At 38.5% G+C, this 17254-nt stretch overlaps 2 protein-coding genes across 3 annotated transcripts in view; both read right to left on the bottom strand.

Moving 5' to 3' along the window:
• The window catches only part of LOC123868896, a 29408-nt gene extending 21536 nt beyond the window's left edge, over nucleotides 1-7872 (bottom strand). For both annotated transcript variants that reach the window (XM_045911556.1, XM_045911557.1), the window contains exons 1-5: nucleotides 6573-7872; nucleotides 5826-6058; nucleotides 5281-5348; nucleotides 4865-5087; nucleotides 4008-4190 (exon numbers count right to left, since the gene is read on the bottom strand). In XM_045911556.1, the coding sequence (XP_045767512.1) occupies nucleotides 4008-4190; nucleotides 4865-5087; nucleotides 5281-5348; nucleotides 5826-6058; nucleotides 6573-7411 (1546 nt within the window). In that variant the 5' untranslated portion in view covers nucleotides 7412-7872. The remainder of the gene's footprint in view (nucleotides 1-4007; nucleotides 4191-4864; nucleotides 5088-5280; nucleotides 5349-5825; nucleotides 6059-6572) is intronic.
• An 893-nt stretch (nucleotides 7873-8765) lies between these two features.
• LOC123868905 (iodotyrosine deiodinase 1) lies at nucleotides 8766-15961 on the bottom strand. The gene is made up of 5 exons (XM_045911571.1): nucleotides 15715-15961; nucleotides 10753-10974; nucleotides 10189-10505; nucleotides 9293-9487; nucleotides 8766-8832 (listed from the first exon to the last, which is right to left on the bottom strand). Exons 1-4 carry the CDS (start codon nucleotides 15884-15886, stop codon nucleotides 9305-9307), a joined length of 894 nt encoding a protein of 297 aa, XP_045767527.1. The 5' UTR covers nucleotides 15887-15961; the 3' UTR covers nucleotides 8766-8832; nucleotides 9293-9304.
• Nucleotides 15962-17254: the final 1293 nt, after the last annotated feature.

Below are 17254 nucleotides of genomic sequence, written 5' to 3' on the forward strand. Positions count from 1 at the left end.
TTTATGATGTTGATAACTACAAATTCACGGTTTGTGAATTTTTTTCTTAACTTGTATTTAGCGTTAGTTGTGACAACGCATATCTATCGATTGTGATTTTAAGCAACGTTGACCCAAGTCGGTAACTGGATGGGTGAATGACTTCAGAGGTCCAAATTTGGCCTTTTCGTTCCCTCCGTGTCTCGGAGAGCACGTTAAGCCGTCGGTCCCGGTTATTATCACTAACTGTCAATTAACCTAAGAGTCGAAATCTCGTTCTCTCAGAGAGTCGTGTGCGGAAGGATCTGGGAACCCACCGCATTATTATCCCCAGAGAATTCCTACCATAGTATTAATGGAAATGGGTCACGACCCTCAGTAATGAGGAATAACGACTATAGGGAGAGCCTACATGCCAAATTTTATGATTCTAGGTCAACGAGAAGAACCGTATAGGTTTCTCGACAGACACGACAGACAGACACTAAAGTGATCCTATAAGGGTTCCGTTTTTCCCTTTGATGTAATAAACAAAGGATATAAGCAATGTAACTATTACACTAACTTGTGGGCACCTATAGCACTTTTCAGGTTTACGCATTAATTATACAGTTAAATTTAAATGTGTTAATTATTATTAATATTTTAGTATGTTACTCGAATTCAAAATGGTGTTTGCAATTCATCGTTTCCGGTTTTTACCGATCTTGGCACCCTCGACAGGAAATGGCGATTGTACCGCAGGATATTTCGTGACTTAGGTACAGTTAATACAACTAAAGAGTATTTAGGGGCATCGCATACTCGATTCTTTCTGATTATGATTTAAATTAGTAATTACTAGCTGATGCCCGTGACTTCGTTCGCGTGGATTTAGATTTTTATAGATCCCGTGGTAACTCTTTGATTTTCCGTGATAAGTAGCCTATGTGCTAATCCAGGGTATGATCTATCTCCATTCTAAATTTCAGCCCAATCCGTCCAGTAGTTTTTGCGTGAATGAGTAACAAACATACACACACACACACACACACACACACACAAACACACATGCACACAAACTTACTTAACTACCTACTTTGTCAAAAAAGTCAGGGTTTCCTGACTGGATGGGTTGACTCAACTCTGTATTGTAAACATCTTGTCATTCCATATTCAAAGAAATAAACTATACCATTTTCATTTTCATGGGTAATCACTAAATAATCGACGATTTGAAGCTTTTGTTCTAAGTTCCTATTGAACTTTTGATTTACATTACATTTTCGATGTTTAAAAATGTTTCCATTTTATCGATAAAGTTAGACTCCATAGCTACAATGTAAGGGATATAAATATGCAAAATCATATAGGGCCCACATAGCAGCGTATCGCATCGCATCACACATAATAATATAATGCTTTTTGCATGGACGATCGGCGATTTGGTAGCTTTTTAGAAGCTCAAATTTGGGATTCAACTTTTCACTTTAATTGCATTCTCAATTCTTATGAATATTGCCATTAATCAATAAATACACTAGCCTGAAATATCTTGCTCATCATTTTAATTGTCACCACTCACCACACTGCTTGGAATCTAATAGACATGCAGCAAAATGGATAGCCGCTAAGTAAATAAAGCTTAATTCAAAAGTAGTTATCAAGAAAGAAGCCGCACGACTCAACTCCACGTCACTCAGCCGGTGTGTGTTGGCCTTAAGAGCTTTTAAACTACAACAACATGTTTGTAAAGACGCATAATTTATCAAAGTGTTCACGTGTTTTCATAATAATTAAATGTGTTTTGGATTTATGGGGTTATGTTTAGCGAAATTCGTGCTGCAAGAAAACGGTTTACTTTCCGTAATGTAACCAAACCAAAGTATTATGAGTTGTTACTATACTCTTTGGAAAACCTCAGTTGACCTGTGCAGTGGTGAGCGTTGTGTTCTTATCAGTGGAAGGTCCCGGCTTAAATTCCTGACAGAGGAAACTTGAGACTTTATGATTTCTGAATTTCCTCTGGTCTGGTCTAGTGGGAGGCTTCGGCCGTGGCTAGTTATCACCCTCCTGCAAAGCCGTGTTGCCAAGAAAAGAAAAGATTTGAGGTATTGTTACGATTTACGAGGTTACACAAATCCACAAACAGAAATCTGAAAATTGATGGTAATTTTAAAAAGGTTGTCCTTACCTAATTTGGTTTTGGTTTTGAACTTTATTGCGATTTAAGTAAATGTAAAAATGCGATAGTAGACTATACAAGAAAGAAAATTAAGGTGCTATATCGAAAATCAGGAAAATCCTTGAACAATGTGAAAATTGGTCGCCCTAGTTACGAAGTTTTGGCAAGGATTGTTTCCGGTTTTTCATTATTATTCAGTGAGCTGTAAAATGCTGTTTGCTCTCATTATGTCTGAAAAATTTTGCATTCTTCAAAGATTTTTGGAATTTTGCTTTGGAAAAAATATGGATTCCATTGGAAAATTATGTCAGACTAGATGATATCCGTGACTTCATCCGCACGGCAATTTTTGATTCGCCGGGATAAAAAGTATCCTATGCCCATCTTTGGGATGTAGGCTACCTCTGTACCAAATAGATGATGCCCGCGAGTTCCTCAAGGCGGTTAGGAATTTTTCAAAAAGTCCGTGGAAACTCTTGTATTATTTCGGGACAAAAAATAGCTTATGTCCCTGTCTTTCATCAAAATCGATTGAACGGATGGGTGAAAAGGCTCGTGTCACACACCTGTGAGAACTGATGTTCTCCATAATTGGAGAATTCTCAGGCATGCAGATTTATAATACATATTATTATGGATTTATTGTAAAAGAGCCGTGATAGCCTAGTGGTTAAGTATGACATCCGCCTCATATTCGGTTGGTCGAGGGTTCGGTCCCGGGCAATGCACCTCTAATTTTTCGGAGTTATGTGCGTTTTAAGCAATTATATATAATTTTTTTTGACGGTGAAACCGGCATGCCTGAGAGTTCTTTATAATGTCCTCAAAGGTGTGTGAAGTCTACCAATCTTTACTTGCCCAGCGTAGTGGACTATGGCTAAACCTTTCTTACTCTGAGAGCAGAACCGTGCTCAGTAGTGAGCCGGCAATGTTTTGATCATGATCATGCTGATGCCGCCTAATTAGCTCACAAATCCCACATCTTAAAGGACCTTGGCTTCGATAATAGCAATCAAACACCTAGTACATCGTTTCTGATGCTTTTATAAGACAAAAATAATGTAAGATTTGTTTAATTTTAGATTTGATCGGAGCTTTGTTCTTGCTTCACCGATGAAATCTATTGAAATCTATCGTTCTAGGTAATATCTGTACGTAAATAAACGTAATTCACTATTGTTTACATGATGATGCATAGAGTTTGGATATATACAATGTATCTAAGAGCGAATTCAATATTTTATAACAAAATCATTGCCTAATAAATAATATAGCGCTGAAAGTTTCACTATAATTTTCATACACGTGTACCCTACTACCACAGTATAAACAAGATACAGTAGGCCGACGCCTTTGATCTCGTGATAATTGACGACCACGCGACTCTTGCACATAAGGCCCTAACTACGTGGGCCAGTTCGGGTCTTTCCTACGATCCGCACTTACCGCATGATTACTCTGTCTTGAGCTCTGTATATAAATAAGGTCATTATCCTTACTCAGTACTACTACTTGCTCAAGTTTCTTAGAGCAACGGTGCTGCCAAAAAGTCTAGTATAGCATCGAATGACGTCACTAAGCGACGTTGTCTATTGAAACAAAATTGCATAGTTTCCTTTAAATTACTCGTAGAATTAAGGAAACGGTTTAATTTTTTTAGAGTAAGCTGCAGTGCCTTTGTCAAACTTCATGACTCAAAAACATGACATGTTTTTTATCATTTTTTACAATTTGTTTCGAACAACTCAGCGTAAAACACCCCGATAAAAGATGGCGGCCTGAAAAGAGCTGTTCTGTTTGGTGGTTATTTTCAGCGTCCATTTCTATTTGAGTCACTCGTAGTTTTACTTCAAAATTATCATACCTGCATCAGTAAAGAAGGCAGAGTGTCTGTTCGGACTGGAGGGAACGGAGGCAGACGCCGAGGTGAGGAATGCTCGTTTGACCCTGGACCACTTGGAGTCACGCGGCTGCCGGTGCTGCGGCGGCCTGGCTCCGAGCTCCAGGGAACGCTGCTTGCGAAGCACTGGGTGTGAACCTTCGGATTCTAGAAGTGATAAGAGATTTGTTGATTTGGAGTCCTCTCCATCAAAGTCTTTCAATTAACTAAGCGCATAGTTTTGGTTGGTAAAGTGCATTCGAGCCATTTTCTTATATTGTGATGCACGCAGACTTGGTCCTTGACGAACTCTCAAAAGCTCAAACTCAAGGTCTCCCAAAAAGCTATGGCATGCAGCTTATTAGGTATAGGTACATTTTAGAATACCGATGTTGGCCTTGGCAAGTGATATATTATACCGTATATGTGCAAATGACTTGTGATCCAAAGCAGCTTTTTTGAGGCCCAAAATCATGAAGGCCAGTGTTAACGTTGGGTTAAGGCAACGATGGTGATCTAGGTGTTTTGAAGAGGTACCGAGTAGGGAGTTTTGCCCAGTCGTTACACACAGGCCAAGAAATTATGATTTAGATTTTAGATGATGCCCACAACTTCACTATTCGGATTTAGGCCTTTAAAAATTCCGTGAGAACTCTTTGATTTTCTGAGATGCAAATCCAAAACATCAAATCCATATATTTTGTTGAGAAGTGGAGTCTGTTTTTGGCATGCAAGCTATCTCTGTACCAAATTTTACCAAAATCGGTTAAGCGGATGGGCTGTAGAAAGGTAACTATGAATTATTTTTAATTCCTTAATTTTTGGTCCTTAGCATAATATACCTAGCTCCTCAGATGATGGAATGGTCAGCGTCAGCGCCGGTGGAGCGTCGCTGTCACCTCCATCACTCAAGGATCGTCTCCTCGCTGGTACAACATCTGGAGAGCCTTTAGGTGGCCTGGCTTTCTTCTTGACTGACTCGCGGTGGGTTTGGATGATGTCGCGCATCTTCACCCAGGGGCTTTTATGGAGTTTGTTTGGAGATGGAGACGTTGAGCTGTCGTCCTGGGATGGTGAAGAAACATAAGTTTCAGTCATTATCATTTCATCCAATATCAAAAATTTTAGTTTGTTATACTACCTGTTAAACAACTTTTACTATTTGTATTTAACTTCCAACTAAACAAAGATCGATTCCAAGTTTTGAAACATAATAATTAAAGGAAAAACTACGAAATATTATGAATAGAATTTTTACCTGCATTGGTGCTTGGAGGTAACTAGTTTCGTGGTCGTCACTGCGGACACCACTTCTTCGGCATATGCCTAAAAATAAAGGACATAGAGTTGGAACAGTTATTTATGCTTCAAATCTGCATTTGTAGAAAAATGATTTTCAAACCTTCGGGGTAGAATTTGGAAAAATCGTGAAGCACATATTATTATAGTATGCGACATGTCGAGATGGCAATCGGGGTATGAGGCGGGGGGATACCCCGCATATCCGCACGTTACTGAGGGCTACGTGCGGGTGTCAGGGCGTCCCCACCCCGATTGCCTTCTCGACCTGTCGCGTACCATACCTAATATTTCTTCATTTTAACCGAAAGTCCATAACTTGAAAAATGACGGACTTTTGTACTTGAAACTTTCATCCCATAGGTAACCCCTAAAGGAGTAGAATTTCCAGAAATCCTGTATCCTGGAAGCTAAGCCCAGCTGTGCGTTGATAAATTAGTCCGCCAATCAGTCAAGTCTTTTATAATAATAGTACTTAGGTATATGGATAGCAATATTACTTACCAGGTTCCATACGTAGTTCCTCACAAGATGAGTTAGGGGACAGTGAGATGGCGCTGCCTGGTGTCAAGCTGGCGGAGTCCCTGGGCTCAGGGTTGGGCAAGACCACTGGGGCGTGGCTCAGTGGGCCTGGCGTGCTAGGCGTGGAGCCAACTAGGGCCACTGTGGCCATGGCCCCCGCGGCCACTGCGGCTGCACCACCGATGGTCGCGGATGGCCAATGAGCTTTCTCCCATCTACAATAATTAAAACAACAACGTGGCTATTTCCTGTTGCACACAATCTCTAAAATATGTAAATTAAAATGACAGGTCTGCTAAGTATTGCTATTCCTTTTATAATACTCGCTGCGTAAAAGAACAGCTTTAGACTTAGCCCTGTCAATTTGACAAGTCTAAGTCTAAGAGCTAACTTAGAGAGGTTAGGAAACTAACTAGGGCTGATAGTTTCATTAAACCCATACCTCTGATTGGTTTCTACGCGGCATGGTACCGGAACGCTAAATCTTTTGGTGGCACGAATTTGCCGGTATGGCAGTAACTAGCCATGGTAAAGGCTCCTACTAGATTATGAATTCTCAAGTTTCTCCTGCCGGAAATCGAGCTCAGGATCTCTCACTTATAAGACCACATCGCTCACCACTGAGTCACTCACGCCAGGGAGGTTATAAAATCGATTGAGTAGTAAGTAGGTACACTGTAAAATACGCTGGCCAAGCTGAGGACATAAACCAATCCATTGCACACTTACTTGAAAGCTGCTTTGACTCTAGTCCAGTTGGAAACTTTTGACTTTTCAACTTCTTTGCAGAACACTCCATCAGATCTCCTCCTCAAGAGGGTCCCTGGTGACGTATCACTGTCATCTCCACCAGCCGATCTGGACCTCTGTTTCCTCAACAGCGATCCTCCAAACCTGGAATGACTCTTCCATCTAGATCCCGTTCTCTTCATACTCCGTCCTCCTGACATCATAGAATCAAAAACGGCTTGCCCGTACTCACATTCCAACTCTGCATCCAATGCCTCATTAATAAGCTCTAATTCTTTAGTCTCATCTCTTAACTTTTCATTTTCTTTATTAATCTTCTTATACGCGTTATGGAGACGCTTCAAATGGTTAACATCTTTCAATCTTCGTAAAATTCTGTCATTATTCTCTTTTAATGTAACAAATTGGTCTAAAAGCTCTAAGAGTTTCTCTAACTGATCTAAGGATTCTAAGGTATCCTTGGTTCTTGAGGCTAGTTCTGTACCACGTTTTGAAACAGCATCATCGCGGTCTTTTAACCTTTGAATCATGCTCTCGCATAACGCTTCTGGATCTGTAGTGTCCCCATCTATACCCCAGGATTCTTCTGGTGATAGACCAGCTGTGCATGGAGATGAGCCTTCTGCATCTGATGGTGTTGGGGGAGATTTTACTGACAAGGATGCCGGTGGTTCGCCTCTTCGCCTCTTGTGTAGAGACGTACCACTTGGCGGAAGCTCGGTTATTTCCTTTTGCTCTTTTCGTGCTGGTTTATTCATCTTCTCATCCTCTGTTTCTTTTACTTCAGTAACATCCTTGCGTTCTTTTTGAGACGTCATCGCAAATATTGCAGATGCCGGAACTATATTTAGATGAAAATAAACGCACGTGTATTCTCACTCGGCGATTGAAAGAATTTTATAGGAATGCATTTTAAAATACGCAAACATCTGGCAAATTTTACACTAAATATTTTAACATGGCGTATATCCAAGAGGTATCGTATGAAATTCACTTGATATCGGTACACATCGATTTATTCCTAGACGCGTTCACATTCTAGCATTTCACATTACACAAATAACTAACGCACATTTCACCGTAACACTGTTTTGGACCGGTACACACCGATATTCAATTTTACAACGGTTAGAATATAAGCTCTCCCTTTCCACTTGATAATTTTAAAGCTAATTGACTGGCAAAGGTATATTATTAATGGTTAAAATCCTTGGATCAACTCGAGTACCGGTTATTTTCATTTTCCGCCCAGTGCGCGGGCGCATCGTGCAAGGCGGGCGGACGCGGACTGCCACGAATACTTACGAGTATTCACGAAGTATTTTTAACTTGAATCTTTTCTCCTTTGCTAAGGAATTATAACCCGTATTTATATGAGCAAAAGGTGTTTTAAGTGCAAATAGTTTAGCACACGCATTAATAACACGTACTTTCTTAACGTTTGGGGCTGGGATCCCATTAACCCATATTTTTAATGGGAATAAATGAACGCTTTATGTTACTACTTTTTACATGGTTAAAAGAAGGTAAATGAATTTTGTGATGTTAATGAATTAAAAAACTGTGACACGTTGTGTAAACTTGAAGATTTTTTAGCCATAAAGTCATAAATTTTGCCAAAGTTGAATTTTTCTTAGCTTGTTATGATTTATCATCATACTAGCAGTAATATACGGTGATTTCTTAGTCGCCTTGCAAAAGTGAGCTAGCAAAAAGAAAAACAATTTTATTTCATTACAAACGCGAGTTGAACTCGTGTGGTTTCGAACGTTGAATATAGGTAATTTTGTATGCACAATATTTTTACACAAAAGTGATCCCCTTTTCAAAATTCATAGATTTACTCACGACACAAGTCCGCGTTTGGGTCCCATAAAATACTCGTATGTGTACTTTTCAACTTAAGTTGTCCGGTAGATTCGGATTGAATTGGCTACGATAGACGAACAGACAGACAGAAAGACAGACAAGTTAACCTGTAAAGGTTCCATTTTTTCAATCGGAGGTACGGAATCTACTCTATATAAGGAGTGGATGTTTCTATTATAACGAAAGGAAAGAACGCGGCGGAGGAAGTACATACATACATAATATATTTCCCTGTATTTCTGTTATTTGGCAAGAATTTCGCTCTAGGCTTGATATTGAGGGTATTTGAGAAAAACTATTCAAAACCTTGTATTTACAAACATTTAATCATAATCTTAAAATAATAATGAGCAACAAATCAGTAAAGCAAAAGAGGTAAAGGAAAAATACCACTTGTATTAAAAGTGAATCGTGAGGAAACAGTTTTCCATAAATTGTTGAAGAAATACGACCCCTTCCAATGTAAACTTAGTTACGTCTTTAGTAGTGGAAGGGCGAGCGATGTCTATCGTAAACTGGACGTTGTAGGTGCCATACAGATTTGATTGTGATGACGGATTATAGCAAATCAATCTTGTTTCTTGCTGGTTCTTCTTGGTAGGAACGGCATTCCGAACCAGTAGTAAATTATTTTGACGATTAAAAACCACTTGTTAAAGTTTATTTGAATAAAAATCTATTCTATACTATTCTCAAAACTTATTCTCTGACAGGTCATGATGGAAAATAAGTGTTGATTCATTACAACTAGGGTAGGCAGTACTTTTATACCTCTACGAGCTGCACGCCACTGACTATTCTGTTGTTCCTTGTATAAATCAGTAAAACTATATGTGGTATTATCAGGCGTTTATAATGATCTGATCGAGGGGTTTTCTGCTTATATCTGGCACCGTCGCGTCCTCGTGAGGTCTGCCGACTGGCAGCAGCAGCTCCAGACGCTCGTTTAGGGGTCTGCACAGGAGGTCTCGGAGACGAGCGTTGCAATTCAAGGGGGTGGAAGTTAGAGCCACTAGGCCGCAGTACTGAAACCAAAATATGTTTTTAATTAAAAATAGCGAGCAAAGGAGCAATGCCAAACTGGCCATGTATTTCAAAAAGCAAAAACCAGTTGCAGTCCGTTAATTTTTTATTCGGACAGACCCGTCTAGTAGTAGGTAGGTAGGATAATAGAGGTCTTTATGCAGTATACTCTGCTCGCTAACATAGTGCCGGTACACCCACAGGCGCTTTTATTATTTTGCGTTTGTTTTATTGTGTTTGTTATTTTTCAATAGAATAAATTTTATCTTATGGTTCTTGTAATAAAATACGAATACAAATAATTAACACAAGTTAGGTAGCGAAATTCTCCTGCCGGTGTACACTTCATGCTTGAGTCGCGGCGGCGCCTTTGACAATCTGTAGCACGTGCCAAGCGGCACGCAATAAAGACGACCGCATGTAAGCGAACAGACTTTACTTAATAAATGGGAGTTGCTAACCTTGTGGTTAAAATTTTGGCTTCCTATTCGGAGGTTCCAATATTCGAATTCTGGACAACTCTAACTTTTCGGAGTTATGTTATCTCCCACTAGGCCCGACGACATCAAAAGAGTCACATGGAGCCGCTGAGTTCAAGCAGTGCAGAACGTGGTGTGTGGAAGTCCCTACAGGAGACCTACGTCCAGCAGATGACGTCTATCGATTGATAATGATGATGATGATGATGATGAATTATTGTTACCTGTATAGCAGCCAAAAGAAACCCAGCAGCAATCGCAACGCTAATCTCATTGTAATAATGCATCCTCTTCTTGCCATCTTCTCTCCAAGAGTACGTCTGCCGAAACACCAGTATCAGAGCTGGTGCGTCAGAAAGGTAGGGTTTCTGATACGTAGTAGCAAAGGGCTTCAGGTCTGTCACCCATTGCCTGGACATCCTCCGTTTGTAGTTCAGTTCTTCCTCTTCTTCTACTATGCTTCGTATGGCTTCCTTCATGTTGGAGTCTTGGACGACTACGAATGTCCACGGTTCTGTATGCGCACCGGATGGGGCGGTACCTGGAATTAATAGGAGCATTGTTAGGTCCCAGGGTTAGGCCATTATTTGTTCTCGTAAAAAGGAACGGAACGGAAAAAATCCAGGAAGAAAGAAGAAGCAGCATTGTTAGAGTTCCAAAAAGAGCAAAACTCTTTCTCTATTATTGTTACTTTGCTGTCTGTTATTATTTTTGTGTTATTTTGTTATTATTGCACAAACAAACAGACATGTCACAATTTTATAACAGTAGGGATTTTCTTTTAGTACCTGCAGTTTTCACGATATTATCCAGCACTTCTTGAGGTATAGGCTCCGTACTGAAACTCCTGACTGTCCTCCTCTTGGCCATCAGTTCATAATAATCCAGGGACCTTTGAAGAACCTCCTCCATGGGCCGTTTCACCGGCTTGTATGGTATGTGGGGGGTGTCTTCGGGAATGGCAGGCACCAGCCAATCTGGGTCATCTTCGTCATCGGGATGCTCTTTTTCTGGAAACAACAGTAAATTGTTAAAGTAATAGCCTAATATCTTACAGGAGGGTAAAGGGGTAAAGGAAGACCAAAATTAAAGTCTGAGGAATGACCAGTATTACAACTTATTCACTCATCAAATACCTAAAATACTTTTTGTCACTCATCAAATACCTAAAATACTTTTTGTGGCAATTTGGCAAATCATTAGGTGTAACTGTAACGAAGGAAAATAAAATTAAAAAAATGTACATTACACATGTAGAAACAAAAAAATTTTTTTTTTCTTTTTAGTGTTTTTGGTTATTGAAGTCGGTTTTTTTTTTGATTTTTTTATTTTTTCCACAATTTTTAGTGGCCCCATTGTAATAACATATGCTATGCCTAGTTAAAACCCTACTGTTTACTAAGCTATTACACTGAACGCGAGCAATTTACTCTTATTTATTGAGGAGTTCTGTTCTCCATCTCCGACGATATTCATCAGATCTTCACGAAATTTATATGGGTCCACTTACCCTTTCAAACAAAAAAAAAAATCTAAATTGGTCCAGGCGTCTTCGAATAATCGGGCAACATGCATAAAAAAAGATTCCGACGAATTGAGAACTCCTCCTTTTTCAAGTCAGTTAAAAATCAGAGAGACCAAGTAATTGTTACGACTTGTTTAGAGCACTAAGTATGCCAGTGTGGTAGAAGATGTCAGACCCTCATTCTGAGAGGAGACCTTTCTCATTGAGCCGGCAAAAAGTTGATCATGGTGACCACTCTACAATGTTATGCACTAGCTGACGCCCGCGACTTCGTCCGCGTGGATTTAGGTTTTTCGAAATCCCGTGGGAACTCTTTGATTTTCCGGTATGAAAAGTAGCCTATGTGCTAATCCAGGATATTATCTATCTCCATTCTGAATTTCAGCCAAATCCGTCCAGTGGTTTTTGCGTGAAGGAGTAACAAACATACACACAGACACACACACACACACACACACACACACACACACACACACACACACACACACACACACACACATACACACAAACTTTCGCCTTTATAATTATATTAGTGTGATATTGATAGTCTTGTTCTTGTTCTAGATTGGCAAGCATAGTCGCATAGTCTTGTGGTAAAATTGACAGATGGTCCAGATGGTATGTATAATGTATGTGATCAGTATATCAATCTAATGAGCCTGCAATGCCTTGGATAGTCGATATTGTAACGATAGTAGTCAGTACTCGAGACACTGACCCAATAAGATTGTGACATATTAACCTTTGCAATGTATACGCAATGTAATTAACAATACAATAATAATTCTTAATCACTTATCAAAAGTTCAAAGTTACTAGTATTTAGAACAAATAAATTAGCAGTGCAAACGGTCATTGCTATATCATAGTCGTTCAAAAAAATTAATCCATACTTAGTTCAATTTATGAAATGTAAAAGCATGTCTGTCTGTTAGCTTTTAACAGCCCATCCGATGTTTGGTACAGTGATAACTTGCGTCACGGGGAAGGATATAGGCAATTTTCAGTCTCGCAAAATCAAAGATTCCCACGAGATTTTAATCCTTGACCTTCTTAAAGTGGAAGCGACGGGCCTGCCCGCGAAATTAAAATTTAATTTGGTTTTTCGCATTTTTCAAACTAATACGACAACGTAGGGTTATGGCATTTTCAATTGCGACAATGGCAGTATCATCCTCACAGGTTTATATAAAAATCTTCACTTGAAAGGGTCCAGTTTAAGAAATTAGCTTTAGTATCGACTAATGTGTCAGAATTAGTCGATACTATAGAGCTAATTTCTTAAACTGGACCCTTTCAAGTAAAGATTTTTATATAAACCTGTGAGGATGATATTGTTATTGTCGCAAATAAAATAACCATAAGCCTACGTTGTCGTATTGGTTTACAAATTGCGAAAAACCAAATTAAATTTGAATTTCGCGGGCAGGACGAGCTCATGCCCCTTAATACATCAATAGCTTGCAACCTGGATAGACTACTTTTATCCCGGAAAACCAAAGAGTTTCGAGGTATGTTTGAAAACTAAATTCATGCGATCGTAGAAGCTGGCATCATCTGGTTATCAAATGAAAAAGAAACATTAGTAAATACATAAACCGCAACGCGCAGCGAGCTGAGCGGTGGACCTGATTTATTCTCTAAAATTCCAAATCTTGACTTCTAGAAAATTTGGAGTTTAAGTAAAAACTCTTTTAAGTGTAAAATTATTTTATTTGCTTTATATTTTCATATTCAAGGCCTGCTGTTTCATAAATTAAGTAAATATAGCAATTTGCGTAACAAGAATCCTCGGTTGACTGCTTACGTATACTTGAAAGAACAGCAAAATGCCTACAGCATTGCTCGTCTTTGTTTCATGACTAGCTGATACCCGCAACTTCGTTCGCGTGGATATAGGCTTTAAAAAATCCCCTGGGAACTCATTTAGTTTCCGGGATAAAAAGTAGCCTATGTGCTAATCCAGGGTATAATCTATCTCCATTCAAAATTTCAGCCCAATCCGTCCAGTAGTTTTTGCGTGAAGGAGTAACAAATATACACACACACACATACAAACCTTCTCCTTTATAATATTAGTGTGACTAGCTTAGCCCACGACTTCGATCGCGTGGATATCTAGGTTTTTAAAAATCCCGTGGGAACTCATTGATTTTCCGGGATAAAAAGTAACTATGTGTTAATCCAGGGTTTAATCTATCTCCATTCCCAGCCAAATCCGTCGAGTAGTTTTTGCGTGAAAGAATAACAAACATACATCCATCCATACATACAAACTTTCGCGTTTATAATATAAGTAAGATTCTATTTTATGTATACTTAGTAAGTATGTAAGTGTACATAAAAATAGAATTTCCTGAACTCATTTCATGCACGCGTATCAAATTCAATTGGTTTCATGATAACACGAGGAAGGTAAAACACATTACACACTTACACATTAACTCATCCCAATATTACAGCTACCTACATTCTGCACAATTGTGCAAAAATGAGAATTAAATTAATCAAGGTCATTGACATCACTGACTAAAATATGACTAAGATTAGCATTGCAATTCGAATACACTTTTAACTCAAGTTTATATTTAACAAACTTTAGGGGTCGCGCTTCTAAAATCAATGGTAGGTAGTTCACTAATAGGTACTCGTAGTTAAAGGAAATTGGTCAATTGCGAGTCAGTCTCGCCCTCCGAGAGTTCCGTAGCTTATCTACTGTCACACGTAAACCATTTTTTTTTTCAATTCACGCTTTTTGTGTTCAGGAAGTAGGTACCCACATTTTTTAATGATAGGTTTCTATATATCTGTTCTAAAGTTCAACCTTACATTTCTTATTTTGTGGCACTTATTTGTGGTCCTTACAGTTTATTTTTAACTAGCTGATGCCCGCAGCTTCGCCCGCGTGGATTTAGGTTTTTAGAAATCCCGTGGGAACTTTTGAGTTCCCAGGACAAAAGTAGTCTATCCGTACCGCGCGACAGTCTTTACTTGGTAAATATACCTTCAATATCAATTTATAACCGACGACAGTTTCTAAATCCCATCCACTTTGGTGATCAGATCCCCTGCAGCATCAGGATTGAGGAGTTGGAATCCAAACTTTTTATAGGGCAATGTCACAAAGTTCCTCTATCGATTAAAAAAAAATTACGCAAATCGGTTCAGAAATCTCGGAGATTTCGGTATACATAGGTAGAAAAACACAACTCCTTTTTTGAAAGTCGGTTAAAAAAGTAGCTTATGTTACACCCTGATGAATCCTCTACTTGTCTGTGAAAGTCCCGTTAAAATCGGTTCAGCCGTTCCGAAGATTAGCCTTTTCAAACAGACAGACAGACAGACAGACAGACAGACAGACAAAAATTTTAAAAACGTGTGATTCGGTTATGGGATCGTTCAAATAACCATATGAGCTTTATATGAGGTAGTTATTTCGAAATTACAGACGACACTCCAATTTTATTCATTAGTATAGATGCATTTTTTGTACTTATATTTTGTAGGTACCTACTTAAGTAATTAGGTGCGTCATGGAATTCGACAAGTTTTTATACATCATCGTTCAATTGAATCTAAGCTTTGATCTCTGAACTAACATTATTGTTTGTGTAAATAGAAAATTACATTCTGCTAACAGATTTATTTAAATCCACACTTATTAACTACTTATTACAAATGCAAAAGTATGTCTGCCAGTCTGTCTGTTACCTTTTTCACGATCTACCCGCTAAACCGATATTGATGAAAATCGGCATAGAGATAGGTACCTAATAGCTTGTAACCCGGAGATAGGCATAAATAAGTAGGCTACTTGTTACTCCGGAAAATCAAAGACTTCTAACGGGATTTTAAAAATCTAAATCCACGTAAAGTACCTTTAGTAAGTAAAGTGTAGTAAGGTACCTACGTTGAAATACATAATATTATATATATCTTTTTAACTTAAATTTTCTGAATGTATCATCCGCTATGTTGATTTTATTCATGTAAAATATAGCCTATGTCACCCGGACAGCAATAAAAAATCGCTTGACACCTCATTCATCAAAATCGGCTCAGTAATTGGGCACTACGGTGGATACATAAATACAAACATACATAGGTACATACATAGACGGCTAAAATCATAATCCTTCCTTAGATTTTGCCATAGTCGGGAAAGATACGTCAAATGGAAAAAGCTCCTTTTTTGCAGTCGAATAAAAAGTAAAAAGTTACTAACCTCTCCCGCCATCGTGGATCGCGAATCTCTTCTTGGCGCCAATTCTATTTTGATTAGCCTCCAATCTATTCTTGTGGAACATCGTAAAAGCCACGAAAAACACTATCATAATCGTGTAAACTATAAAACAATTGCTTTCCAGAGCCCATACTGTCAGTGAAATCACATTCATGCTGTTTCTTATCGCGCGTAACTTTTTTTTTTAAATTCCAAACACAGGCAACGACTAGCAACGCACGCGGCCAACTAAGTTTGTTGTCATCACTGTTGCCAACTGCTAGCTTTCCCAGTTGCTAGATATTTTTCAAAATGTTGCTAGATTGCCAGTTTTTTTTACCCCAAAAAGTTGCTAGATAGTGCTAAATGTTAAAACTTAGGCAAAGAATATTTAACGAACTTGGTATTATGGTAAGTGACAATAAAATGACAATTTCTAAGAATCATTTTTATTTTCCTTAATTCTAACATTGTTAAAGTTAAAAATGTCTAAAGTATCGGTGTACGTCATTGAATAAAAAAAATGTGGTTAAAGAATTTAATCTCAAAAGAATTTATAATAAGAAATTAATAAAGTAAAAGATAAAAATAATTTAAAAACTAATTAATTAAATAGGAAGATTTCGATGGCTGGGGTTCCGGGTCTTGCGCTGGTTTTGAATATTTTTCCGCAGTACCCATTTTATGCAGAACATCTTTAGGCAAAACACAGTTATAGCAACATTTACCACTTTTCCTGAGGAAGTCTCTACTGCGGAGGAATGAGTTCAGAGTTAACAAACTTAGCTTATTTTTCACTAAATTCATTTGAGAGAATAACCTCTCTACCTCTGCATTTGAATGAGGCAGTGGAAGTTGCTAGAAAAAGTAGCTAAAAAGTTTAGCTACAAGTTTCATTAAATTGTGGCTGTCTGTCACCAAATAATAGCTAGATCTAGCTATAAAGTTGCTAAGTTGGCATCACTGGTTGTCATGTATAATTCTTTATTACAATTTCAATTTGCGGTCATTATCAACTATTTTATCCAAACTAGCCTTTATTACAATAGATTAAGTTGCAGTGATAATAGAATTTAAGTTTATGGGAGGTAAATAAAGTTGGTAGATTATACTATCGCAGAGTGCAATGTGTGAACGACCTTGACTTTATACTGCAGATTGCAGACGAGAAAAAAAGGAAGTGTAGATTCCATGGGGCCATAAGGCTTAAGGTTAGTAGCTTAGTACTCGTTCCTCCTTATTATACTTAAACGTTACTAGATACTTACGCTGATTGTTCTATTTGTTCTTGGTCTATCTAAGGGAGATCGCACACCACAACTTTTTGGCGAGTTTTCTGCATTGCTACTTTTAGGAGTTAGTCGCATATGCAACGCGCATCTGCAGCGATTCAGTAGTGATGTCTTGTACGAGGCTACGGCCATGGCTAGTTACCACCCTACTGGCAAAGCCGTACGTTTAGCGTTTCGGTACGATGCTGTGTAAAAGGTCAAGAAGAGTAAAGGTATGGGTTTAATAAAAAAATTGGTTGTCTGTAAAGTTG

Source organism: Maniola jurtina, chromosome 10 (genome assembly GCF_905333055.1).
Source record: "Maniola jurtina chromosome 10, ilManJurt1.1, whole genome shotgun sequence".
Taxonomy (NCBI): Eukaryota; Metazoa; Arthropoda; class Insecta; order Lepidoptera; family Nymphalidae; genus Maniola; species Maniola jurtina.

Bases quoted from the DNA above. Each gene is read 5' to 3' on its own strand.
- LOC123868905 (XM_045911571.1), bottom strand. From the start codon at position 15,886: ATGAATGTGATTTCACTGACAGTATGGGCTCTGGAAAGCAATTGTTTT. The intron at 10,506-10,752 runs GTACTAAAAGAA...TATTAATTCCAG, and splicing joins TAATATCGTGAAAACTGCAG to GTACCGCCCCATCCGGTGCG. The intron at 9,488-10,188 runs GTAACAATAATT...TTTTGGTTTCAG, and splicing joins TTCTTTTGGCTGCTATACAG to TACTGCGGCCTAGTGGCTCT.